Genomic DNA, 27,698 nt, shown 5'->3' with positions numbered 1-27,698 from the left:
CCACAAGGAGCACATACATAGCCAATTAACAACGAACACCGGCCATGAATTAACTCTGACTCAATGGAATGTGGACTTTCTTTTTTTTTTTTGAGAGGAACATGGAGTTTCAGAGATACTCTTAATTATGAAAGCATAACAGATACATATGATCATCCATTATAATTTAATGCAAGACCTTGAATATTAATTGGCGATCACTCTGACAAAACATAGTTACTTAGGATCTTGATTATTGAACCAATAAAATGCAGTCACAGCTTTGAGTTGACGGATTATTGATCAAGCTTTGAGTTAACAGTTAACACATGATTGAGCCTGTTTGTTCTTGTTCCTCAAAACTATCCTTTTTTGGCTCAAGCCAGCTAGCTCAGGCTGTTCTTTACCTAGCTTTAAGCAAATTACTATGCTTGAATCTGGTGCTCATTTAATTAACTCTGGATTTTTTAAGCGCTAACTATGTTTCCATTTTTTAAGCGCTAACAACGTGTGCATGAGCTACACCTGATCCAAGCACAAGTTTGTCTGGATTAGTCTAGTATTAGATAGATAAATAATTTAACCTAAAGTTAGTTCAAGATGATTTATTTTTATCCTGAACAGAGATTGTGGTAAAGTTCTATTGATTAAGCACTGGCATGTATTCCAAGCCATTGGTATTTTGTTCACCTTTACTTGTTGGAAACATGGAAGCTAATGAATGCTTTGAGAATACGCACACTTGAATAAACAAAATATATTAGTAGTTTATATCTGCAACAATCAGGGGTCTTCATGTTATTGACAAGGTTCAGAAGACAGAAGGGTCAGATATATGAATTTTATACACATGAGCAGAAGAGTTAACAAAGTGCAACCTTATTGGACTTGTATTTCACCTTCATGCACAGGTGCAAATTCAACTCCAAGCGAGCATAAATCCTTCTTGAGCACCTCAGCATTTTTAAATTGCAAACCAACCATTCCTACACTAAGGGCTGCTTCAATGTTTGTCATCCTGACAGTGGAAAGAGAAGAAATAAAACAGTTAAGATATCAATGTAACTACATAGCCATGCCAGACATGAATTGATCATAATGAACCTGTCATCAATGAATATGCAGCTTGCTGGATCAACGTTTAGGTGGTCCACAGCATGTAGATAAAAATCAGGCGAAGGTTTGCGCTTACCTGAAGAATGAAATTGTAACAACAAATTAGAGATAGTATTTGCATTCAAGTTTGGTCATTTTGATCATTGATGACCACACAACATCATAATGACCCATCATGAAGACACCACAACTTAACAAGTTCCCTTATGCTTCATCATTTAACACATAATAACAAAACGACTAAGCTACTACATCAGTCTGTTCCAACTCAAGATAGAAGCTAATGCCACACCTAGTACAAACTAGTCGGGCTAATGTACATTACAGAACATATTAACACTAAATTGCCTAAAAAAGGGTACCACAAAAAGGAAAAAAGTCTATTTTTCATCCCTCAACTATTTCTAAAGTTTAATTTTCACCCCAACTGTCAATTGGATAAAAACCTCCCCCTCAACTTCCGGTAACAGATAGAGTGCACCCCTGCTCTGGAAAGGCGATTTTATGCTGTGTCAGCACAGCAATGCATGCTCAACGTTGGTCAACTATGTGTAAATATTATATTTAGTTATAAAATTGTGTGTGTATAGAATTGAGCATGATGTAAGTTTGAGGAGTAGGAAAACGTTATCCTACAAAGATATTAAAGTTGGTGACAATGTGTTCAGCTCATATTGGTTTTATGCACTAAAGAACCAACATACTAGATCTAACCATTTTATGACATAAAAGAAGTCCATTTGATCCATAGACATCGATCTGTTAACATATATATTAATATATTACTCCATTTAAAAAGAAAAATAAAATCTGAGAAATAGTATTACCAACTGTGCAAGAACAGAATGTCCAGGACAAATACTTTGAGAGCTTTAACTTCTCCTCAACTAACTGGTACCTACAGAACATATTTCAGGAACAACCGAACAAGCACATGTGTACAAATGTGTCAAGATAAGTTGAAACCCACCACACTGGATAATTTGTAAATGCATGCACTTCATAGTTATTTTGCTTCAAACTGTAAAGAATGTCTTCAACACCATCGATGTACTCATATGCCCTCACCATGCATGCTTTCAAACCTATAGGAAAAAACACAATAATAATAAACATCTTCTAAGATATAAAAAAAGCTAACAGATTAGGTTTGAGAAAAACCTACGTCACAAAAGACAATAGCTATTAATAATTAGACAAGTACAAAGCTTTGAGTCTATATTTTACTATTGAAAATCCATTGAAGTAGGATATTAAGTTAATTAACAACTCTGAGTAAATGAAGCAATGAACGAAATCAAGTATCTTCAAACAATGATTATTTGATGCCAGTTTATAAAATGGAACAATCTGTATCCCCGGTAAAACTCCTGATCTGATCTTCTCACCTTCCAAATCAAAAGACCTGCCATCATTGAAGAACTTTTTGGCCAGTTCATTCTGGAAGTAGAAGAAAAAAAATCACAAAATGGTGACTTGATCTCTGATCAGAGTAGAACAGAATATTCCAATTTCAGCTGAAAAAAAATCATAAAGAGAAGGCATCTATTTTTGACTCCCGAAATCAGCCTGAAGTTCACTGACCCTGACTAAAAATTTCACCCCTACTTCCATATGCAAACAAATAACACACTAGACACTATTCCGCCATGGTTTTGGTCGATATGAAGGTGATTTCACTAGCATGGATCCTATTAGGCAAATTTCACTGACTTGGATTCATCTAAGTGGTATCCACATAAAGCGATACTTTACAAGTAGCAGGTTTTTGTCACTGAAAACTACATCCAAGTAAACAAAACCACTTTGGAATAGCATTAGGGGTGTTGTTTGTCCGGTTTGGATGTTTTGGGTGAAAATTGATTTTTAAGTTCAGGTGAAATGGGCTTCTAGCAGAGTTTGAGGGCCAAAAATAGACCTTTTTCCTAAAGACAACACACACCATGCAAAATAATAAGATAAAAAGAAGAATCTTAGTTATCTGTAACGGAATGATATATTAATTACATAGCATTAGAACTTTGACCATATGTAGGTTATAGAGTTCAGTAGCATGTGAATCATCAGGGTGCTTAGCAATCGCCAATAGTCAAACACTCAAACTAGGTAGATGTATTTTAAGATGCATACAAATTTCTATAATTCCCAAACCCATTATTTTTTCTTCCTCCTAACATGTGGACCGTAGTGAAGAAGTCATACACTGTAAGACGAAGTGGATCATACGATGGCATTCATTAATCCTACCCCGGTGCCAGTGCCATCACGAATCACTCTCGGAAACAATTTTCCTGATACAGATTAATTTCAGCATTTTCGTCACTTGTCTATCCTCTAATGCACATAACCTTTTGTGCTTGTTATCTATAGGACAAACATATAAAACTTACTTTCCTTGTTTAAACACCTAAAATGTTGAGCTAGTAAGTGTCCACCAAGTCCAGAAAGCAGTGATCAATGACCTAGTGGAGTAATGAATTTCTCGATACAAGAAATAGGATTACAGGAAGTAAGAACAATGACTAAGATAATGAAGGAACCACATATGTTATTGATGAACTGAAGTCATTTCAAGCGTGGCAAGCACAACTTGACAACCTTTAATGTCCATTAGCAAAGTAAGTAACTGTCAATAATTAGTGGTATATTTCACAGAAACATAGGCAGCTAGTTGGCCGGGGTTGGCCGGGGCGTGGGTGTGTAGGAGGGCTTTGGTCTCTCCTACTTTGTATTTTTCCTTTATTTTCTTCCCCTTAATGAAATGAAACGCAATTCTCTTGCGTTTTCGAGAAAAATATTTCGCAAAAACAATTCAAAAGTCAAAACTAGGATCCTACTACCGTGGCCAATATCTCACCAATATATGAAAAGTAATAACTCACACCTCATCAATTAGACCCATCTCAAATTCAGACCATGCTGTTGGATGCTTGCTTTCGAGGAGTTCCTTCATTGACATTCTGCAGGCAAATATTGGATATTTATAATCCAGAAAGTAACACAAAATAGATATACAAATCATAGTAAAACATATAGGAGAAGATATTAATTTAAGGGTGAAGTCTAGTTTGGCCCTCAAACTCTTATTGGAATCAAAATTTCACACCAAACTCAAAAAACGGTTGGCTTCACCCCCATATTACAGGTAAACAACGCCCAAAACTCTATTCCATCATGGTTTTGATTGGGATGGTTTCACTGATATAAACCCAAGTATTTATAATGACAAAATGGAATCTGAGAAGAGTTAAAGCAAGAAAAATAAAATAGACTTCACGCTTAAATTAACCGAATCATTGAGGTAATAAGTAATAAAATATTCAACACAGGATTTCTGAAACAGTTTTAAGTACTTGTGTGGTGCTAGTTCATAAACGAATATTGAATTCACAATTGTGCACTTATATATGATTTATTGGGAGTCTGAGCATTCCAGTACCAATGAAACCATTGCAATCCCACAGGGAAATCCAAGCCATTACTACAAAACCACCACATAGCCTAAGCCGGATCCAGACAAAAACGCAAGATCATTAACATTCATAGCCCCTCTAATACGAGCAACAGTAAGCCCCCAAGAACCCCCAAGCAGGCATTCCGTCGAACACCTCAACTGCAAACCCACACCAACACCGATCACAAGGGACGGGAGATGCACTGAACTGGAAGAAGGCCGGTATGTGGTGGTAGAAGGGGTCGCGGACGACGGTGTCCATGACGTCGAACAGCAGCACCGGCAGCTTCCTCGGCGGCCGGGACGCGGACGCCTCCGCCGTCGCCGCTGCAGCGGCAGGGGCCGTGGCGGATGTGGACGCCATGCACGGCGGCCGAAGGGCGGTGGGCTTGGGGATGGAGGAGGCGAGGCAGGGCGCGCGGGGGAGCAAGGAGACCATCAAGGATGGAGACTGGAGAGATGGTGCGGGGCGAGGAGGAGAGGATGATTGCTTCTTGCTGCTAGTATTTTGCTCGCACACAGCCACCACAGGGGCCCGTCTACTGGAGACGAGACGACGGACAGGTGGCGCAATATTTTATTGATTTTGCTATATCTCACTTTTTTTTTCTTATCAAACCGCTCGATTTTCTAACACAAATTTTATTTTCTTTGATAGATACTCCTATATTTTATTTATCAATTTTCCTATATATTTGTCGATAAATTTTCTCCTTAAAAAAATTACACTGTCAATTTTAGAAGAAAATTTATCGACAAATATATAGGTGATTCCTTATTTATTTATTTCCTATACACTAGTAATGTGCTGGGGGTCGGGCTGGGTCGACCCAAAGTCTGACCCACGATACCCAAGGCGGTGATTTCCGACCCACAAAACATGCATGGACCACTGACCCACGAGCTGTCCATGGGGCGACCGGATTCAGATTGGCCAATCACGCCGTGGAGTGGCAATTCACAAGCAACGACTTGTACGCACAACAGCCCAGATCGTCTAAAGAGATCAACAGAAGCACGGATCATCAAACCAACAAAAATCATACTGGAAGATTAAGCATTTGACATCAGCAGAAATCGAACAGATAGCAGACAGCATCAAACCTAAAATTCATAGATGATTATATTAATCATTTGATATCAGCTGAAATCAAACAAATACGAGAAAACTGCAGAACTGAGGCCCGAGGAACGAGAGATTAACCAAATCGCTTAAACCATATGTAACTATTATGTAAGCAAAGACGAGGAAGCAACTGCTTTTGAATTTAGACATCATGCTATGCCTGAAAAGTGAAATCCATGAGCTACATCTGCATCCAATCCATCGAGAATCCAATATCTTTGATTCTTTTCTAGTTTTAGCATGGACAGAAGAAAGGAACACGCACAGAATTATTAATCATCCATGGCGCCGCTACCTCCGCGCGTCCGCCGGCTGTGGCACCACCGGTAAGCTCCGTCGGCGGCGGGTCTGCAGGTCTCTCGGCCTTGCGTGTGTCTGCCGCGTCGCCGCTGCCTGTCGTGCAGTAGCTGGCGCCGAGCGAGGAGAAGATGAATGGGCAGGATGACTGCCAGTAGGGCTTGTCTCGGAGACGGGACAGCGATCGCAGAGCGCCGAGCTCGTGAGGGCAATGGCGGCGGGGGCGGAGATGACCGGCGATTAGTCAAATGCCTACTCAATGGGTCGGCCCACTTATGTTGATTGGGTCAAGGGGACCACGACCCATGTTGACCGGCGAAAAATTATGGGTCGACCCATCTGATTTTTGTCCCATGATTCTTAGGCTAGGTCACTGGGTCAGTGGGTTAACCCGGCCCACCTGCATCCCTAGTTGTCACTCACCCATTTAAACATATACACGTCGACCTAGCTCAGTGAGCATTTTCAAAAAATTGAGCTGATGTACGAAATCATTACTAGTATCAATCCAAAATATTCGTTGATAGCGAGACACTAGTAATGATCCAAATCAATCCAAGATGGCTACCAAGATTGTAAAACACATAAATAATACATAACTAATTCTTAAACTGCATTAGGTGGGGATTTTTTTCCCTAATAAAGATGAAGATGAAGTTAGGACATGTAAAATGATTGATTAAATTTTAATTATTATAAACTTGAAAAATTAATTAACTTGATATTTTAAAACAACTTATATATAGAAAGTTTTCACAGGAAATGTATCGTTTAGCGCCTGAAAAACATTCTAACAGAAATTGAGGTAAAATCTATATCTTCATCTTTTCATTGATAAACTTTTGATAAAATTTACGAAGGACACTTTTGACAGTGTAACACCTTTCAACCCTGTCCTATTGTATGGAGAAGAAATGCATGTGCTTGCAATGACAACGTTAACTGATATGCATGGTAGGAGTACAACCTAACAATCATTTACTTACTCTTTGAATTTTTCTAGATGGTACTTGCTCTTCATTGTGGCCTTGAAAACCAGGTTTCTTTCTCCTGCTGTTACACTCTGATTTGAAATTTATATCAATTAAAAAGTTAATTAAAGATGGGAAATAAAATTTTGGTTAATAAATCATGGCTGAAGTTTTTCTCAACATGTCCTAAAATACTCTTTGGAATTTTGAGAGCTAAGAATCTAATTTTATTAATATAAAGTTTATTTCAGTTATTATTTCAACGGAAAAACAAATTAAAATCCATCTCGTATGTCCGGGCGGAATCCAACCCAAGTCCCATAGTCTTCTCTCCCATCAGCATTAGGTGGGGTTTTTTTCCCTAATGAAGATAAAGATGAAGTTAGGACATGCAAAATGATTGATTAAATTTTAATTATATAAACTTGAAAAACTAACTTACTTGATATTTTAAAACAACTTATATATAGAAAGTTTTCACAAGAAATGTATTGTTTAGCAGTTTGAAAAACATTCTAACAGAAATTGAGGTAAAATCTATATCTTAATCTTTTCATTGATAAATTTTTGATAGAATTTGCGAATGGACACTTTTGACAGTGTAACACCCTTCAACCCTGTAGGTTGTATGGAGTAGAAATGTGCTTGCAATGACAACGTTAACTGATGCATGGTAGGAGTACAACCTAACAGTCATTTACTTACTCTTTGAATTTTTCTAGATGGTACTTGCTCTTCATTGCGGCCTTGAAAACTAGGTTTCTTTCTCCTCCTGCTGTCACGCTCTGATTTTTTTCCGTAATTTAAATTACTTCATGAAATATTTTTGAAATTTATAATAAAATTAATATCAATTAAGAAGTTAATTAAAGATGGAAATTAAATTTTCTTTAATAAATCATGCCTGAAGTTTTTCTCAACATTCCCTAAAATACTCTTTGGTTTTGAGAGCTAAGAATTTAATTTTAATAGTATAAAGTTCATTTCAGTGATTATTTCAACGGAAAAACAAATTAAAATCCTTCTCCTCAATCCGTGCGGAATCTAACCCAAGTCCCATCGTCTTCTCTCCCGTCAGCCTTCTCCTTTGACGTGCAAGGCCTGCTTCCTACTCCCTCCTTTGGTCCGGCCTCTCTTTCATTTTCTTTTTCCGCGTCGGCCTAGCTAGTCCAACCCATTTTCTCTCCCTCCTTCCTCCAGCTAGTTGCCATCTTGTTCCTCCGCGGCCCAACTCTCTGCACAGCCTAGCTCGCTCATGCTAGCCCGCTTGGCATCTCCTCCCCATTGTGCAGCCGACAGGTGGGGGTGGGTCCATCTGTCAAGCCTTTTTCCTTCTCCGGTCGGGAGACCGGCTAACTATTATCACCCCACTCCACTGTGAAATTTGGCCTCCCCACTCGCACACTCGCCTTCAAACTAGGTGGACTCGGTTTCTGAAGCATTTAGATTCCTGGCGTTGATTTTGGTAATTAATGACAAGCGCTAATTGTGGACAGACTATTTTGTTTGAGTGATGTAATATGAGTTAGAACCACATGATGTGTATGCCAAGGATGATTACCATGGATTTAAAATTAATGGCGCAAAACAATGAGGTGAAGGTGATTAATCTAGGTTTTCGTCTTCATCGATCGAGGTGTTGGGTGATCGATTTTGCTAGGTTTTTTTCTAGCTTTGCCGTACTATCAACAGCGGTAATAGCTATGGTAAAGATATGATCAAAATTTCCACATTAGCACATTTGCATAAGGTCACTTTGTTCAATTCATTTTTATCTATATTCACTATCTACACCCGGTCTGACCGTGGAATAAAGCCGATTTGATCAACATGTCTTGGTCAATCTGCCCAAGCCAGGCTAACCGAGCGCTTGGGGAGCAGGGTGGATGGCCATGGCTTGTGATCCAGAGCCGACGGTGGTCTGACCGGAGCCACCGGTGCCCAGCGGTTTGACCAGCCAACGCCTTTGGTGATGCATTAAATGCACGACAACGACTAGTTTTCTAACTATTGCCTTGGAGGCCGATCTGACTGGCCACCCCTTTGCAATGTGACCTGCAGGCTTTTGAAGTTGGGGTTTTGGCCCCAATGGCTAGTTTTGGTGGTTGGAGGTATAAACACTCCCCCACCAGTAGCAAGTGGTTCTCCTGGCACTCGATTAATTTGCATGCACCCTTTGCATCCACTTTTCATGTATTTGACTGGAAGACACAGGAAGTCGTTTTTGGCGATGAGCGGCGGCATAGGGAAGATGACTACTTGGACCTTGTCCTGCATCCTGGATCCACACAATAGTCGGTGCGATCCAGGGTCGAGGATGTTGAGGCCGTGGATTTCGTTACCGCGGGGCACGGCAAGTGCTAGCATCGACCATGATTAGGTGGAGCCGGGTATGCCTTCTTTTTTGGGAAGCAACCAGCCAATGGTGGCATCGACAATCAATCTGCATGGCCCTGACCGCCACTGGATACCGCTCCCTGTGAGCGTGGGAGGGACCATTGAAAGTGCATCTAGTCCCATAAGTGGGTTTCGGTGATTAATAATAAAACGGTTAAGGGACTAATGTGTTTATTGAGATAAGTGTAGGCAATTAGTCCCCTGGTGCTGAGGTGTGCGATAATGTGCAAAGGAGGACACCCCCCCAACAGCAACTGCAAGATGCACAAAGACTCGGAGAGCTATTTAAAACTGTTTGCATTTTGATCTTGAGTTTTAGGAAAAACCGTAATATCAAGAGGGGTTCAAATGGTTTCCTGTTGAGATGGCAATGGGTGCATACCCATTGGGTTCCCTTGCCCCATACCCACACCCATGATGTCTAAATATTCCCACTTAAATACCCACACCCGTCGTGGGTACAAAATCGTCCCCATACCCACACCTGTGCGGGTAACGGGTATCCAACGGGTACCCATACCCATATAATTGCCTTGTAGCATTTATAGTTTTGTACTGTAATTAGCCATATTAGAGTTGTAAATCATCAGTATTTTCTTTAGCAACAATGCTATTAACATTAGCGTTCAAAGGCGAGTAAAAAAATTATACAACCACATTACATAATCAAGAAATCAAAAAATAATTTCATATAACTAGACTAGAACAACGGTTAAGATGTGAAAGGAGTTTTATGCTATGATATAGTAGTCGTTGAGACTTATATTGCTCATAGTTTTTTTTGTTAATCAACGAGTTTTTTTATTCACCCACGGGTTGGTGGGTACGGGTGGATAAAGCTAGAATGGACCCATATCCACGTACCCAATGGGTAAGAGTTTTCGCCCGCCAGTAGACCCATGGGTATAAGAGTTAGAACACAATTAGCTCTTAATAGAGTAAAAACCTGTCAGATCTCGGGTTATGGGTCCCCATTGTTATCTCTAGTTGCCTGAGATGATCTAAGTGCTTAAAATGAATATTAGGAGTGGCAGCGGGGCAGGATTAGGTTGGACAGGAATGCCCCTGCCCCCGCTCCCCGCATTGTCCACTGGGTGGAAAACCTCACCTGCCCCCGCCCCCGCCCCCGCCCCCGCCCTCGCCCTCGCCCCCGCCCTCGCCCCAGTAGGGGACCCGACGGGTAAGCGGGGCCCCGTACCACCCACATGGATAGCAACTCTAGGGCACCTACTGCGGCGGCTGGAGGCTGTGCACCACAACGAGGTGATGGTTGAGGGCAGCGACAAGGTGTCTACAGCCGAGGACGGTGGCGACGTGGTGGCACCGGCTAGGAGCTGCGATGAAGAGGTGGTGTCGACTATGGGTAGCATGTTGCGAGGAGGCAACACCAGCCGAGGGTGGTGAACAGTGAGAAGGCAACAACGGTTGGGGGTGGCGTGCTGCGACGAGGCGGCACCGTCCAGATGCAGCAGCTAAGAGGCAACACCGGCCGGGGACGACGACGAAGAGGTAGCTCCGGCTCGGGGCAGTGATAGCTAGGGACGGTGCGCGACGAAGAGGTAGGTTGGCTAGGGGTAGCGCGCTAGGAGGGAGATACGTGAGTCAGAGAGGAGAGAATGGCGCGCAAGTTTGGTAATATTTTGGAAAATATAGGGTTTTGCTTATGTAGTCCTTCACCTAATGGACCAAATGGATCTTAGAATGTGCTATTTTTTGACTTGTAACTCATACCTCTGGGGCCCCGTGGGTCAACTCCCATCCCCGTCCCCACCCCCGCTCATCCATGGGTGAGAATTTTCCCCCATCCCTAGCCTCGTAGGGGCGGGTCCCCGGCCTAATGGGGAAATTGCCACCCCTAGTAAATATCCATAGAAGAAAATTTTTAAAAGCAAATTTTGGGAAAAGTGCTTTTCGGGACAGCAAGGGCTGGCCGGAAGTTCTTGGCACATTGCCCAGAACTTCCTAGCTAGTCACTCCTATAGAATTTTCCTAAGCCTTGGCTGGAAGTTCCTAGCACCCCGGCCCGGAAGTTCATAACACCTTTCCAATTCAAAAATGTGAGTAACGGTTGCATGATGTCATATAGCCGCTATATATTCTCCAGCTCGCCCTAGCCAAGGGCGAAGCCAAGATTTAGAGATTGGGGGTGCCCTCTATGAGATGAGAGAGCTCACTTGCGGCTCGATGGACAATGCTGTAGAGTGTAATGTGTGGTCGGTATCATGCATATGATAGCAATTAGCCAGAAGAGAAAGATATACCCAATCATCTCTTGTTTATATTAATATGTGCAATTACGTATGATATGTTTAATCGCTCCTTTATAGTTAAGGAAATTATGATTGTTGATGTGGTTTTACAAGTATATGTCTACTAATATATGGATGATCACTAATTTTAAATTAGATCATTAAATAGCATCTATTTTAAATACAATAATATAATATATTTAGTATATGGATGATGCAACATCACGTCTTTTCATCATTTTAATTTGAGGTTTGCAACCACATATAACTTTCAGTTAGTTAACCCACGTAACAATTTAAGCTAAAACCTAGGCAGCTATATAGTTAGTCCCATTAGTAAATAATCACCTTGGGGGGTTGTCGCATGGCGGCATGGGGGATGCCAGGCCCTCCCCGACCCCACGGTGGCTTCGTCACTGGCCCCAGCTCAATTTTTGGCAATTCCACTTCCGTTTTTTTGTCTCCTAACTTCCTCTAGCCTCTCTCATGGTGTTCTTGCTTCCTCCACCCTGTTCTTGAGCCTCCCAAGTGAGATAAGTGAGTATTGAGGGTGGCAGTGAGGATTGGTGATGGTGTGAGGGCTAGGATGACTTGAGCACGTCGTGATTCTCATTGGGCAGCTATTTGGTGCTTATTACTTGTCGACGAGTGATACTCGTGGACCAGATGAGTTGAGTATTGTGGTACGTTGGAACGAGGGTCTACGTAGCATGACATCAAGCAAACAAAAGATAAGGATTATACTAGTTCAGGCCCCTTATCAGGTAATAGCCCTAGTCCAGTTTATATGGAATTGATGATGGTGAGAAAAGATTACAAAGAGAGTAGTCGAAATAGACGATACCGATGAGATCGTAGTCGATGAGTTCGACGAGATCTCCCGGCGATTTGGCTTCATGTACTCCGGCTTCAGTAAACTATGGTGGGTGTGTCGGCGATAGAATTGGATGCCTTGAACCCCTTCCTGGGGGTCCCTTTTATACCGTAGATCATCTTGACCCCCAAGAAAGATCCGAGGATATTTGATTCGATACGGTATAACAGAAATTCTATCCCTTCCGAGTAGGACTATGGAAATCGCTTGACTTGTAGAGATATTTTCCGTAATTTGAGACAAATCCCAAACGGTGTGCATGGAAACAATCCGTGTACGTGAAGGTATACCTTATCGGCATACTCCATAATTCGTAGGATAGAAGGTATGCCTTATCCGCAACCCTGACATTACTCTTGGAGGGTGACCTCTTAGATGGATAGGTGTCGTCCACGAGCTTCCATCGATTTGTGGATTGACCCAGGAAGTTTGTTAAGGTCTTCCTCACCTACACAAGGAAACGAGGTAATTGAGTAAAGATCCATATTGAGCTATCAGAGGTTGTCTTGGTAGAGTAATCCTCACTTGTATTCACTAGGAGTTCAAGTTATGGATCTTGGTGTCACTTGAATTCTAGTGATGGACTTAGAAATGTTGGATTCAAGACCGAGGACTTCCTCCTAGGGCTTTGCACGGTGAGGCAAGGGGTTAATCGAGACCCAGCTCTTCAGAGTTCCTCAATTGAGAGTAGGATTCTTGTAATCCAAACTTCGGGAAAAAAAATCACGTCTCATTTGTGTTTGATCTGTGCAATTTTTTCAAAGGATTTGTTTCCTTGCACAAATCCTACTAGCCAGAGTTGATGGGGATGGAGCAGGACACCGCAGGAGTTGGTGACGATGAAGCAGCAGAGCGCCGGAGTTGATGAGGAAGTAGGCCAGTGCGAGCTCCCTCTTCCTAGAACAGCCCACCTAGCGCCTCCTGCCCGAGCTCCCTCGCGTGCTAAAATCGGTCGCCTCCTACGGGGAAGGACCGGATCCGGCAAGGGATCCCGGTTTCCGGCGAGGGATGGCCAGATCCGGCGATGGTTGCCGTGCTAGAGGGGGCGCGACCCCCATTTCGCCGTTGCCTCTTCCCGTCTCCCGTGCTTGCTTGTTCCATGGGTGGAGAGATGAATGCCAGAGGCTTCGGGCTTTGGGGGTATACCGGTGGCATTGGTGGGTAATTCCCACCCAACTTCATTTTCTCAGCTAGCTTTTACAGATTGTTATAGAATTTAGCCCAGGGAGATTGTGGATTCTAGGACCCCTAAAAAAAACACCCCATAAGTGCTACTGTTTGACAGTTTATTCCTTAATTGTTCTAGCCACTTGTTAGCTGTTAGCGTACGTACAAGGGTAGTATAGAGGTGTCAATTTTCTTTTCTCACACTTTCATCCTACTAAAGCCTGGACAAGTGTCACTGATATTTTTGACCAACTAGAAACAGGGAATTACACTGATTCCTCCAAAAATAAGGATGTGGATGTGATCGGGGTTTAGTTCGTGTACTAGTAATTTAATTTGTTTTTTTTCTTTACTTTGATTATAGCAATATTCACCTCAGATGCACAGAAATGTGAAGACACTGTTGAAAGCCTTCCGAAAGACTGCTCCGCCGAAGGACCTGACATTCACTCTCGAAAAATTATTTTACAAATCTATTTATATATTTAAGTGAGTGAATATTGCTAGTTAGTTTCAAATCTATTTGTCTGTTCAAGTGCTATTATCAAATCTCGAAATTGTCTCTTTGCCCTGGGCATATAACTTGGTCTGATTACATTACTGTGTTAATTACAATTGGAAAAAGTCTATATACTCTTCTAAACTTAGATTTTCTGATGTGTTCGCATATATTACATTACTATAATAATTACAATTGGAAAATTCCTTGCAAAAAAAAATTACAATTGGAAAAAGTAGATTTTATGATGTACTGGCATATATATGTAGAAATATCAGTTATGTACTTTTTTAGTTTTTAATAAATGTCAAGTGATATATCATTTTGCAATATCATTTTTACATCACTTTGCACAATGTCATTTCTTCCGCAAATATCATATTTTGGTGGATATTCGTTTTGATATATTTTCTATGTAGATTGTAACTAAATCATATTTTAGAATGACATATATCTGTAAAAATATTAGCTGCGTGTTTTTTTATTTCAATTCATGGCAAGTGATATAGCCCAAATCATATACACAATAGACACGGAAACTGAAAAAAATATTTTATGAATGAGATTTAGCTTCTAGTGATGACGACGTGACATTGGTGTCATGAACTCAGGATATGGGTGTGGCATGCGGGTGTACTGGGACTCTAGGAGGCAGGGATGCAAGCCAACTTGTACTCTGGGTCTCTTTAGAACTCCAGACAAACTTTACACTCTGTCACATCGAATATTTAGATATATACATGAAGTATTAAATATAAATAAAAAAAATTAATTATATAGATTATGTGTAAATTACGAGACGAATTTTTAAGTCTAATTGCGCCATAATTTGACAATGTGATGCTACACAGTAAATATTTACTAATAACAGATTAATTAAGCTTAATAAATTTGTCTCGTGGTTTACAGGTGGATTTTATAATTTGTTTTGTTATTAGACTACATTTAATACTTTAAATATATGTTCGTATATCCGATGTGACACATCAAAACTTTACATATCTAGATCTAAACACGGCCTATATATTGCAATCAAACGGAGTAGGTACATCTAACACAACCTCTATAAAGCAATGAAACGGAGTAGGTACATAGTACAGCTGCATTACGATATATTCTCTCCGTCCCAAAATATATAAGAGATTTTGGGAGGATGGAACATATTCTAATACTGTGAATCTGAACAGGCTTCTGTCCAGATTCATAGTATTAGGATGTGGTCACATCCACCTAAAATGTCTTATATTTTGGGATGGAGGGAGTAATGGACTGGACCATGCCTGGTGGCTGGTGCAATGTATATACGTGTCATGCATATGAGTTTGATGCATATGAGTTTGGTGCAATGTGTTACCGTAGTCCGAGCTGTCCTCTCATGTTTATACCTCCAATCTATTCCTTCTGCGTACTTGGTATCCATTACCTCTTAATCTCAACATACAAATATGATACATCATCAATCACTAGCAATTATTATTTGGGGTATTTTAAGACTCGTGCAAACATAACTTATTATCTATAATTTATTACTCCAAGCATGTCAAATCATCATTCTCTCATTATTTTCATATTATTTCAACATATATACATTATTTATGTAACATATAGGTAATAATCATCTATGTGCTTAGCAAAGCGTGAGATTTCGACTAGTAGGAGCAATAACCAAACCATCCAAACTCATGTCTTTGTACATATAGCCCACTAAATAACTAGCCATGGTGGGTAAGGCAAACCACAAGCGTGCGAAAACTGCACGGAATAAGTTCACTTTGACTCCCTTAACTATTGGGCTAAATCTGATTCGTATCCCTGAACCACAATACCGGATATCTCGACCCCTCAACTATTAAAACCAGTGCGATTGACTCCGTCAGCTGTTTTGGAGGGCGGTTTCGCTGACATGGTGACTACGTGACGGCGTTGACCTGGTCTTCATCCTATGTGGCGTTAACGTGGTGCTTATGTGGTATTGGAATTAGAAAAAATGTGTGGGACCCATTTCTCATTCACAAAAAAGAATATTGTGGGACCCACATGTCAGTCCTCCTTTTCCCTTCCCTTCTTCCTCACCCCTCTCTCCCTGTTCTCTCTCTTTCTCTTACTCACTCCCCTTTCTCTCCCCATGGAACAATAGATTCAGAGCTAGCGGGAGTAGACCGGCTGAGGGTGAGGAAGTAGTGTAACGCCCCGATTTTCGTTCGGGTTTAAAAATCATTTAATAATGCATTTCAAGAAATTATATTAAAAGTTAAAGCAATTTATTCGAGTGAATTAATGAGAGAATTAAAATTTTCCCTTAAAAATCATTGGCCGGGAATATTTTGTAATATTCTTTGTGCCTTCAAATACTCTCCGGATTTTTTTCCCGTGAATTTTCGGAGCTCAAGAAATAATTTTAAAGTCACAAAGTTCATTTAATCAATTTAAATAAAAAGAAAAGGAAATAATCTTCCCCTTCCTCCCTTTCGGGCTCGGCCCAAATTCCCCCCCTCTATTTTGGACCCGGCCGCCCTCCACTTCCCCTCTCTCAGCCCGTTGGCCCAGCTTGGCTCTCTCTCTCTCCCCCTCCCTCAAGTCTACACTGCCTCCCTAGCCCGTTACCGTCGGCCACGCTGCCCACTCCCTCCGCCGATCCCGCGCCTCCCCTCGTCCCAACCGGCGTGGACCCGAGTCCCCTTCCACCTCGCGACCACATCCCGCCCCACTCCCCCTCTCTCCCCGCGGGAATCGACGCCACGCCGAGCCGCCACACCCGCCACGATGCCGCCCCACTCCGTCGCTGGTTGCCGCCTCTCCCGGGCTCGATCCCGCCTTCCCTAGCCTATAAAAAGCATCCCCGTGCTCCCCTCGTCCGTTTCCCCATTTTTCCCGAGCCCGGCATACTCTCCCTCGCTGTCCCCACGCCGCACCCACGCGCTGCCACACTCCGGCGAACTCCGGTCGCCGTTTCCCGCCGCCACAGCCGTCACCGCGCCAAGCCGCCGCCACCGCCAGCTTCGCCACCGCAAGGGGAAGCCCGGCCGCCTCTTATTTCCCCCTCTCCACCCCTCGAGCACCACTCCCACCGCACACCCGAGGCCGCCGCCCGTTTCACCGCCTCCAGCCGCGCGCCACCGCCGCCCTAGCCGTCGCCCCAGTGCGCCACCACTGCCAGTACCTTCGCCGTCTCAAAGTCAAGCTCGGCCGCCGCTCGGTTGTCACCTCTCGCTGCCCGAGCACCAACTTCACCACCAACCCGAGATCGCCGCCGTGTTTGCCGTCTCCATCTATCTCGCCCCGCCTCCCCGGTCAACGCCAGACTGCGCCGTTTCCTCCCTCGGATCGGCAGCTCCGAGCCGCACCCCGGCCACCGCTTCCTCGCCTCCGGGAACCGCTAAAATCGCCCACTCCGCGCCCCGGTCGTCCCGGTCACCGTTCGCCGCCTCGCGCCCGTGGTACGCCGCCGGACCACCGTTGCCTCCCCGAGGAGCCCGCCGCCGGCTTCCCCGTTGTCGTCTCGCCGTCGCCGCCCTTGGTGAGCATCCCTCCTCTCCTCCCCACTCCCTGTCGCCGCCGATGGCCGTCTGGCCGGTTCGTCGCCGCCGCGCTCCGCGCCCGCGCTGCTGCCGGCTGTGTTGGGCAGCCGGTTGCCGCCTCCCCTTGCTGCGCTGCGCCACCACTCCCTAGCGTGCGTCGCCGCTGCCCGCGTGCGCCGCCGCTCCCCGTGCCATCGCCGGCTGTCGTCACCGGCGGCCGCGCTGCCGCGCGCCATCGCTCGGCTGGGCCAGCCTGAGTCGTGCCATGCCCCAGCCGTGCCGCCTCGTGGCCGCCCGATCGGCTTTGGGCCGATCCGGGCCGTCAGTTCCCGTGGACCGGCGGTGGACCGCCTCGGTGGTCCCGGTCCATGGTGGACCGGCGCCCTTGTGTCGCTGACCGGTGGGGCCCGCTTGCCGGCGCCGCCTCTCCCCCTTGATGACGTCAGCATCCCCTTTTCCTTTGGATGAATAATTATTAATTGCGTCATAAATCGTATTTAATTCTAGAAATTCATTTAAATGGCTCAAAACTTCTAAAATTCATATCTAATTCATTTGAACTCCGAATTGAGCCGTTCAACTTGCAAAATTCATCTAAAATTGAGCTCTACATGTTTGTTTACTTTTTATGTACTGTTTCCTTGGTTTTTATTAGAGTTTTTCCTCATTTTGCGTGCCAGCGTGTAGAATCCGTCGTTTCGGAAGTCCGCGATCGCGAGGAAAAGAGTTCGGAAGATTGTTTTGAAGAAGCAAGGCAAGTCACACATTCTCCTTGAGCATGTTGATCCCAATTTATAAATGTTTTACCGTTTGCAAATAAACATGCATGTCTTGCTAATTACATGGGATTCGGGTATTACTTATCTGCTTGCTTGTGCCATGTTTACTTGATATCTGTCCTTTGTCAACATTGGGTAATCAATCGACTAGCTCATGTTACTTATGTGACCTAGCTAGAACTATATGCTTAGCCATGCTTAATTACCACTAGCTCCGTTGATGGGATAATTACAGTATTAGACCTTTTAGTATCAGAATGAGCTGCGTGCTCGAGACATCTGGCCATGCTTCATGGTCGTAATTATCCAACTAAAATGCGACTGAATGGTGGGCTGTGGGTGCATGGTTTTGCTGGTCGCACCCATGGCAGTTAAGGACCGGTTCGCGGGATGCCCTGGAAGAACTTATCGTACTTACCACAAGCCAGCGTGGGCAACAGCTGGGCTTGTAGTGTAGCTTTCCTCTAGCTAACGCATCCAGGCAAGGGTGGGCGTGATGGAGCGGGGCGGGCCCTGCGACGGCCTCTGTCGCTTCCGGATTCACCTAGGCACGAGAGGGGACGGCCTGCTGCCTTGCGAGGAGTGGGGGTGAAACCTGAGGTGTGGTGTGCTTGGTTAGAGGGGGTTATGCGAAGGGTCCTGTCACGGCCTCTTTCCGGTATGTCGTGGTGGCATGTCAGCGCACGGAAACGTGTCGTGGGGCTGTGTCTTGTGGGTATAGTTGTACATCTCTGATCAGAGTAAAACTATTCGAATAGCCGTGCCCGCGGTTATGGGCGGTCGACCAGATTCACCGTGATTAGTCTCACACTTAATAAATTGACCCAATACACTGTAGTTCAGGTGGGTTGGTTGGGACTGTTCAACATGGTGTAGCGTTGATCAGTGGAGATTTAATGTTACTTTAATTACTCAACAGTTTTCCTATTTTGCTCAATAAAATGTTTTACAACCGCCTTTATGCAAATAGCCACAAACCATCCTTGTATCCCCTTGCACGTCTGTATCGTTGGTGTGGCTTGCTGAGTACGGTGGTCGTACTCAGCCTCGCTATTATTTCCCCCTTTTCAGAAGTGTAGTGTTTCTGAGCTGAAGACGAAGTTAGAAGACCAAGGCTCAGACCCCAGTTGAGTTTTGCCTGTGGAGTGGAGCTGAAGCCCCGCTAGGATCGCCTTTTTCCGCTGCTGCTGCTTTTGTTTCGGTGTGAGGACTAAGTGCCTCTCCTGTAAGTATTTTACGCTTTATTTACGTTTGGAACTGTATATTACTTGTCATTTTGCGTACCCTGGCTGGTCCTGGACAGGGATTTAATACACAAAATAGTCTGGAAATTTGGGCTAAATTTCTGGGCGTGACAAAGTGGTATCAGAGCCAACTTGACTGTAGGTTGAGCCAAACGGTCAAACCCTAAGGACAAGCTTTCTAAAAACCCTATTTGCAAAATGTCTCCTCTCGCCCTTCAGCATTTCTTTGCGAAACAGCTTTTAAAGTTCTCTTCCCTGTCCCTCCAATTCTTTTAGTTGTCAAACCTGGTGGACAAACCGCCAGCGTCATGCCTGTTCTGAGGTCAAGTCGAGCCTCGAGCTTCATGCAGCAAGGAGCAAGAAGATTAGTCCAGAGCCGTCGTTCCGCAAAGATCAAGTGAAGTTTCCCCGTAGCTGACCCAAACCCAATCCTTCCCGGAAGAGTAGTTCCGTTAGCTTTTAGATCATGTGTGGTTTGCTTGTGTGTAGGGGTATGGTTTGCATCATTGGTGGGGATGCGACCATACTAGGTTGTTTGCTTAAGCAACTTGAACAATAAAAGTGTACTCACAACAGATCAGTAGGCAAGTGGTTTAGTACCTCATCTCTAGTAATCCCTCTTATTCCCTCCCTCTCTCTCTCTCGTGCCTGCAGCAGAAGGTCAGTGTGAGGGGCAATTTCAACGGACCAGGATCCTGTCAGTTTCATGGATCAACTCAGCTCAATTCTATAAGCTTCCCGCGTCAACCTCTCAAAGATCAGCCGCAATCCCAAGTCATGGCTAATCAGACTCAGACAGTGGAAGAGTTGTTATAGCAGATGCGACATCGGTACTAGATCTATCTGATGCAGCAGATGCAACAGCCATGTCAGGAGCCGCGTCAAGGTCACCAACCGTAGGTGCGAGTCCAGATGCCAGCCCGGAACCCGAATCAGAGTCAGAGTCAGGAGTTCCAAATATCAGCACCGAAGACCCCTGCCAAAATATCGTCCAGATTCCAGAAGATAACTGCAGCCAAGTCACCATCAGATCAAGGGGAAGTAAGTGCTACTTGCTATGACTGTGGTGAGCAAGGTCATTATGTAAGGAACTGTCCATGGAAGGTATTCGCCAGGTCACCTGAAAGGGACGAGAAGCAGTGCCCAGGGAGTAACCAAGCTCCAAGTCGGTCTACCGACAAGAAGGATGGTACTTTGCAGCCCAACTCTGGAACGAACAGGACAGTAATATGGAAGATGGATAATGGTAGGACCATGATCATCACCGGTTCAGAACTTACTCCTGAAGATGCCGCAAGGATACCCAAGCGTCAGAGACGAAAAAATACCTTCCGTGGAGCGCATCAGCTAACCCGGCACCTCATAAAGTACGGTACACCCAGACCCGAAGATGATGAATCAGGAGAACGGTTTTCTGCTGATGACGATGATGATGATACTAATGACGATGATGATGTGACCCTTGACAGTTTCAGGGAAAGAGAGTTGAAGTTCAAAACATGTACTAGATGTGGGGTAGTCGGACACACTGCTAATTTATGCCTCCCCACATGCCGCTGTGGTGAATACACCCATTACTCAGATGAATGCCCTTTGAGGAAGGTCACATGTTTCCTGTGTGAGGGAGCAGATCATGTGCCTAAGGATTGTCAGCGGAACTCGGTCCTAGCTATGACCAAGAAAGAACAAGGGACAACCGTGCAACCCATTCGTCAACCAATGGCAGTCGACGACATCAGTCACAATCCTTCTGCTCTTCCTCCAATTCCAGCCCCAGTGGAAGCCAACCATGGAAGAAGCAACGTCGCTAGGGATGTTCATAAATCACTGCTTGTTCCAGTTTCAGCTGCCAAAGTGCATAATCAGAAGCCTGCACCCCGGGACCAATCAAGTCGATTCTGTCGCAACTGTCGTAAGCCAGGACATCATTTCGGTGATTGTCCTCTTCCAAGAGCAGCAAAGGCATTTCGTCGTGATTCACAAGTTACCAGCACTGCCCACGACCCAAATCGACACCTGAATGTGCAACCTCCGCCTCAACGGATCATCGTCAAGGGCACCGTCAAAGGCCGCATTGTTCCACCGGCAATCGTTTCAAGCCTACAACACCAACGCCAGCAGGGTAAGCAATGCCAGGAGAACAACAGCTCGCTACAGCTACAAAGAGGCAGTACGCTCCTTCGTTAGCACCCGCAGCAAGTGTTGTCAGCACCAGGTCGCCCCACTGTTGTCAGTTCTAGCAATGCACCTCGTATTGCTCCAATCCAGAGGCCCATCGGCAAATCACCGCTCGGCAACCCCGCGAGCAAGAAGTTCCCACCTGCTACAGCTGTCAAGAGAGTTGTTACTCCACCATCGAAGATCAACAAGTAGAGCAACTTTCCCGGTGAGACTTCAGCTACTAGGAACTAAAGGGACAAGCCAGTCAGGTTCGAATAATGGAAGCAACAGCAGTTCCAGTCAAGACCTCTACTTTTCAGTTCTATAAGGCAGTTCTAGTCAGCAGCAGTCTACAAGTGTTTAACTTTGTCGTATTTCTCCTTGTACATAGAAGTTTATGGCAGTTATGTAATGAAAAGGGAATATTGAATAAAGTATGAGTCAATTAGTTTTCCACTTATATGATCCATCTTGAGCATGCAAAAGCAAGTTAACCAGTGTATCTGTCAGTGCTACAAGAAACCAAGAGTTTCTCTTCTAACTCATCGCAATTTTGTTGAGCTCCAAAACCGATTTGCGAGCCAATAGCGGAATGGTTTACCAACGGAGTGAAAATGGTTAGACCCTCAACACTCGACATGATGAGATCTCTCTAAAGTCAGCATCAGTGGCACTCAGATGAAAAGAGTGATGGAATAATTGAAAGTGACATCATATAAAGAATCTTGGGAACTCTCTAACCTTGGAAGGTGTTAGAGGATTGTAATCAGCAATTATACCCTAGTGGTGCGATCATGAACTCAGTAGGCGTTTGCTTAGTTCAAGGCAACCAATATAAGTTCTTGGTACCATCTTAATGTTTCCCAGAAGTTGAAAATGAAATTGTTCCATACCCGAGTCAGGAAGATACATGAGTCGGGTCCAGAAATAGAAATGTGTAGTCAGCAAGGTATATGGCGGAGAATCCCTATTCAACAGATCATCTTTACCGAAGGTATGGAAGCGAAGTTGTTATGATCAAAGAGCAGAAACTCTTGGTAGCATCAAAGTCAGTTTCCGATAGTTGTTCAGATTGCAGTATTTTCCGGAAAACTGTTGTAGGATCTATAGTCCGTCAACCCAGGAAGAGTCAGCAAAGGATGGTCGAAGAAGTGAAATGTCATGCCGTGGGAAGGACCCCTTGAGTTGGATTTGTTAAGTGATCAGTGCTTGTTTCAAGGAATGCCAACTATGCAATCTGTTTAGGCATATGACACCAAAAATCAAGTCAGAAGCAAGACAGTTGTACCAGCAGTTAGCACTGGTTGGGGAAGTAGTCAAGAGTTAGTAAGATCAGGAGTTAAATGAGAATTTCTTTATGTGGAATTTCCTATCAGCAACTGAGGGTTAAGTTCCAAATCTTGCTGGGATGAAAGTGCGTCGTCATTGCTCTATTTTGAGGAATCGACGAGGTTTCAGTTTTCAAAGTGAGGGTCTTTGTAAGTCAGAGAAGTGTTGGTTATTTTTTTCCAAGGACAATAGTTCAATTATTCCCGGTCACGCGAAAGTATGACTACTCTCTGTAGGGGGGTAGGTCGCAGAGATGAGTTTTGGTTCACCTCGTTGCCGTTTCCCTTAAAGATTCAACCCAGTGCAGCAAGTTGGTTAGTACTTGAAAGAACCAGCTGCAAGGCGTCAGCAGAGTAACACTGATCCCAAGTTGTCTAATTGAATTCGAAGGTACGCCGGTGAGGCCAGGTCAACCGTTCGGCTTAAAGAAGTAGCATCAGGAACAACCGCAATCCAGACAAGGACAGATCAAGCCAGTCTCTTGAAAATACTTGTGGTTTGAATCAAGAGCAAGTCGAGCAAAGTCATTGTCTGTGGGTTACGGAAGTCAGTTTCAAGGTTTCGGAAAAACTACACCAATCCCCGGTCAGCAAAGTGAATCCTCAGTTTATCTAATTGCCAGCATTAGCAATTCAGTCCAAAAAAATAGAAGTTCTATGAGCACCAGCAGTTCTGGTTAAGGTCAGACTAATCAGAGTCGGTCCGTCAGTTTATGGGAAGCAACAGAACAACAAGCTTATGCAGGTTTGGTTCATCGAGCAATCGGTCAGTTGAATCAGAAAGAGGCAGCATGTGTAAGCAGATCAGTCAGACCGCCCGCCAGCACCAGCTTTCTATCTAGCCATCCCAGAATCTCGGGACGAGATTCCTGTAGAGGGTGTAGATTTGTAACGCCCTGATTTTCGTTCGGGTTTAAAAATCATTTAATAATGCATTTCAAGAAATTATATTAAAAGTTAAAGCAATTTATTCAAGTGAATTAATGGGAGAATTAAAATTTTCCCTTAAAAATCATTGGCCGGGAATATTTTGTAATATTCTTTGTGCCTTCAAATACTCTCCGGATTTTTTTCCCGTGAATTTTCGGAGCTCAAGAAATAATTTTAAAGTCACAAAGTTCATTTAATCAATTTAAATAAAAAGGAAAGGAAATAATCTTCCCCTTCCTCCCATTCGGGCTCGGCCCAAATTCCCCCCCGTCTCTTTTGGACCCGGCCGCCCCAGTGCGCCACCACTGCCAGTACCTTCGCCGCCTCAAAGTCAAGCTCGGTCGCCACTCGGTTGTCGCCTCTCGCTGCCCGAGCACCAACTTCACCACCAACCCGAGATCGCCGCCGTGTTTGCCGTCTCCATCTGTGTCGCCCCGCCTCCCCGGTCGACGCCGGACTGCGCCGTTTCCTCCCTCGGATCGGCAACTCCGAGCCGCACCCCGGCCACTGCTTCCTCGCCTCCGGGAACCGCTAAAATCGCCCTCTCCGCGCCCCGGTCGTCCCGGTCACCGTCCGCCGCCTCGCGCCCGTGGTACGCCGCCGGACCACCGTTGCCTCCCCGAGGAGCCCGCCGCCGGCTTCCCCATTGTTGTCTCGCCGTCGCCGCCCTTGGTGAGCATCCCTCCTCTCCTCCCCGCTCCCTGTCACCGCCGATGGCCGTCTGGCCGGTTCGTCGCTGCCGCGCTCCGCGCCCGCGCCGCTGCCGGCTGTGCTGGGCAGCCGGTTGCCGCCTCCCTTTGCCACGCTGTGCCACCACTCCCTAGCGTGCGTCGCCACTGCCCGCGTGCGCCGCCGCTCCCCGTGCCGTCGCCGGCCGTCGTCGCCGGTGGCCGCGCTGCCACGCGCCATCGCTCGGCTGGGCCGGCCTGAGCCGTGCCGTGCCCCAGCCGCGCCGCCTCGTGGCCGCCCGATCGGCTTTGGGCCGATCCGGGCCGTCGGTTCCCGTGGACCGGCGGTGGACCGCCTCGGTGGTCCCGGTCCACGGTGGACCGGCGCCCTTGTGTCGCTGACCGGTGGGGCCCGCTTGCCGGCGCCGCCTCTCCCCCTTGATGATGTCAGCATCCCCTTTTCCTTTGGAAGAATAATTATTAATTGCGTCATAAATCGTATTTAATTCTAGAAATTCATTTAAATGGTTCAGAACTTTCTAAAATTCATATCTAATTCATTTGAACTCCGAATTGAGCCGTTCAACTTGCAAAATTCATCTAAAATTGAGCTGTACATGTTTGTTTACTTTTTATGCATTGTTTCCTTGGTTTTTATTAGAGTTTTTCCTCATTTTGCGTGCCAGCGTGTAGAATCCGTTGTTTCGGAAGTCCGCGATTGCGAGGAAAAGAGTTCGGAAGATTGTTTTGAAGAAGCAAGGCAAGTCACACATTCCCCTTGTTGATCCCAATTTATAAATGTTTTACCGTTTGCAAATAAACATGCATGTCTTGCTAATTACATAGGATTCGGGTATTACCTATCGTACTTATCGTACTTACCACAAGCCAGCGTGGGCAACGGCTGGGCTTGTAGTGTAGCTTTCCTCTAGTTGACGCATCCAGGCAAGGGTGGGCATGATGGATCGGGGCGGGCCCTGTGACGGCCTCTGTCGCTTCCGGATTCACCTAGGCACGAGAGGGGACGGCCCGCTGCCTTGCAAGGAGTGGGGGTGAAACCTGAGGTGTGGTGTGCTTGGTTATAGGGGGTTATGCGAAGGGTCCTGTCACGGCCTCTTTCCGGTATGTCGTGGTGGCATGTCGGCGCACGGAAACGTGTCATGGGGCTGTGTCTTGTGGGTACAGTTGTACATCTCTGATCAGAGTAAAACTATTCGAATAGCCGTGCCCGCGGTTATGGGCGGTCGACCAGATTCACCGTGATTAGTCTTACACTTAATAAATCGACCCAATACACTGTAGTTCAGGTGGGTTGGTTGGGCCTGTTCAACGTGGTGTAGCGTTGATCAGTGGAGATTTAATGTTACTTTAATTACTCAATAGTTTTCCTGTTTTGCTCAATAAAATGTTTTACAACCGCCTTTATGCAAATAGCCACAAACCATCCTTGTATCCCCTTACACGTCTGCATCGTTGGTGTGGCTTGCTGAGTACGGTGGTCGTACTCAGCCTTGCTATTATTTCCCCCTTTTCAGAAGTGTAGTGCTTCTGAGCTGAAGACGAAGTTAGAAGACCAAGGCTCAGACCCCAGTTGAGTTTTGCCTGTGGAGTGGAGCTGAAGCCCCGCTAGGATCGCCTTTTTCCGCTGCTGCTGCTTTTGTTTCGGTGTGAGCACTAAGTGCCTCTCCTGTAAGTATTTTACGCTTTATTTACGTTTGGAACTGTATATTACTTGTCGTTTTGTGTACCCTGGCTGGTTCTGGATAGGGATTTAATACACAAAATAGTCTGGAAATTTGGGCTAAGTTTCTGGGCGTGACAAGTAGCCAAGGGCGAAGCAGCCTGCGACGCCCGAGATAGCGGTGGCGGCTCCCGTGATGGCGGCCGCACTCTACTTTGAGGTTGTGCTGTTGCCGCTCCACCTCATGTCTCCGCCAGCTCCGCCTCTTCCCCATCTCTGCCTACTACAAGCTCCCCCGGTGACGGCGGTGGTGCGTGAGAGAGATGGCCGGAGCGGTGGCGGTGGGTGACCCTCCTTGGATGTTGATGTCACCACGAGCAACTCGATCTCACGGCCCTCCTTTTCCATGCCGATGCTATAGATGCCGAGCTCCCAAAGGTTGGGGAAGGCCGTGTCGATGGGCGTAGGCATGCATGGTCGGCTGCCCAGCCACCTCAAAACCAGGCGGTGTAGGTGCGGCAGCAGATGGTCGAGCCCCTGCTGAGCACCACCGCCACTACGGATTGGGACGCGCGAGCCGACCATGCCACGACCCACCACACGGAGCGTCGCCCCGGCCGTGGCCGCTCGCCTCCGCGCCGCGCCCGAGACCCTTCCTCATTGCCCACCCCTTGAGGACCGCCTCCGTGGGTGGGGCATACTACCTACGCTGCCCCCTCCTCCTGACGTCCTTGCATCGAAGACGAATAATCGGCGCCCGGTCCACGATGCCGAGCTCCTACGTGTCGACTGCCGACTCGGTCTTGGCCAGTGACACCCTCGATGCCAGTGCCATGGGCGACCTTGGCAAGCTGTCCACCTGCCTCAACCCCCTCTCGCCGCCACGGCCCATTGAAGACTTCTAGCGAGGAAGCTGCATATCCGAATCTCCTCCAACGCCTCTCATCCCTGCTCGGCCGACCAGTCCGCCACCAACGCTGAGGCGGAAAGGGCCAAGGTGGGAGGAGAGCGCCGCCGCCGCCCATCATCACCCTAGCACCCTACGACTGTCACGTCGAAAAGAAGGGGAGAGAGAGATGGTTGACCGGGTGAGATATGTTAGCAGAGAGAGAGAGATGATAGGTGGGCCTGCTTTATTTTTTAATTTATTTAATGACTGAGATGCCACGTCAGCAAAACCGCCATCCAAAACCGTCAAGGGAATCAAATTACACCGGTTTCAATAGTTTGGAGTTCGAGATATCCGGTTTGAGGACACTAT

At 45.6% G+C, this 27,698-nt stretch overlaps 1 protein-coding gene across 1 annotated transcript; it reads right to left on the bottom strand.

Annotated features, from left to right (window-relative positions):
- Positions 1-723: 723 nt before the first annotated feature.
- On the bottom strand, positions 724-5,085 carry LOC127754315 (flavin mononucleotide hydrolase 1, chloroplatic). The gene is made up of 7 exons (XM_052279793.1): positions 4,759-5,085; positions 3,980-4,055; positions 2,484-2,535; positions 2,066-2,180; positions 1,923-1,993; positions 1,084-1,171; positions 724-997 (listed from the first exon to the last, which is right to left on the bottom strand). Exons 1-7 carry the CDS (start codon positions 4,986-4,988, stop codon positions 859-861), a joined length of 771 nt encoding a protein of 256 aa, XP_052135753.1. The 5' UTR covers positions 4,989-5,085; the 3' UTR covers positions 724-858.
- Between the last annotated feature and the right edge of the window lie 22,613 nt (positions 5,086-27,698).

The sequence above is a fragment of the Oryza glaberrima genome, chromosome 11 (genome assembly GCF_000147395.1).
Source record: "Oryza glaberrima chromosome 11, OglaRS2, whole genome shotgun sequence".
Taxonomy (NCBI): Eukaryota; Viridiplantae; Streptophyta; class Magnoliopsida; order Poales; family Poaceae; genus Oryza; species Oryza glaberrima.
This window is presented reverse-complemented; position numbering and strand designations above follow the sequence as displayed.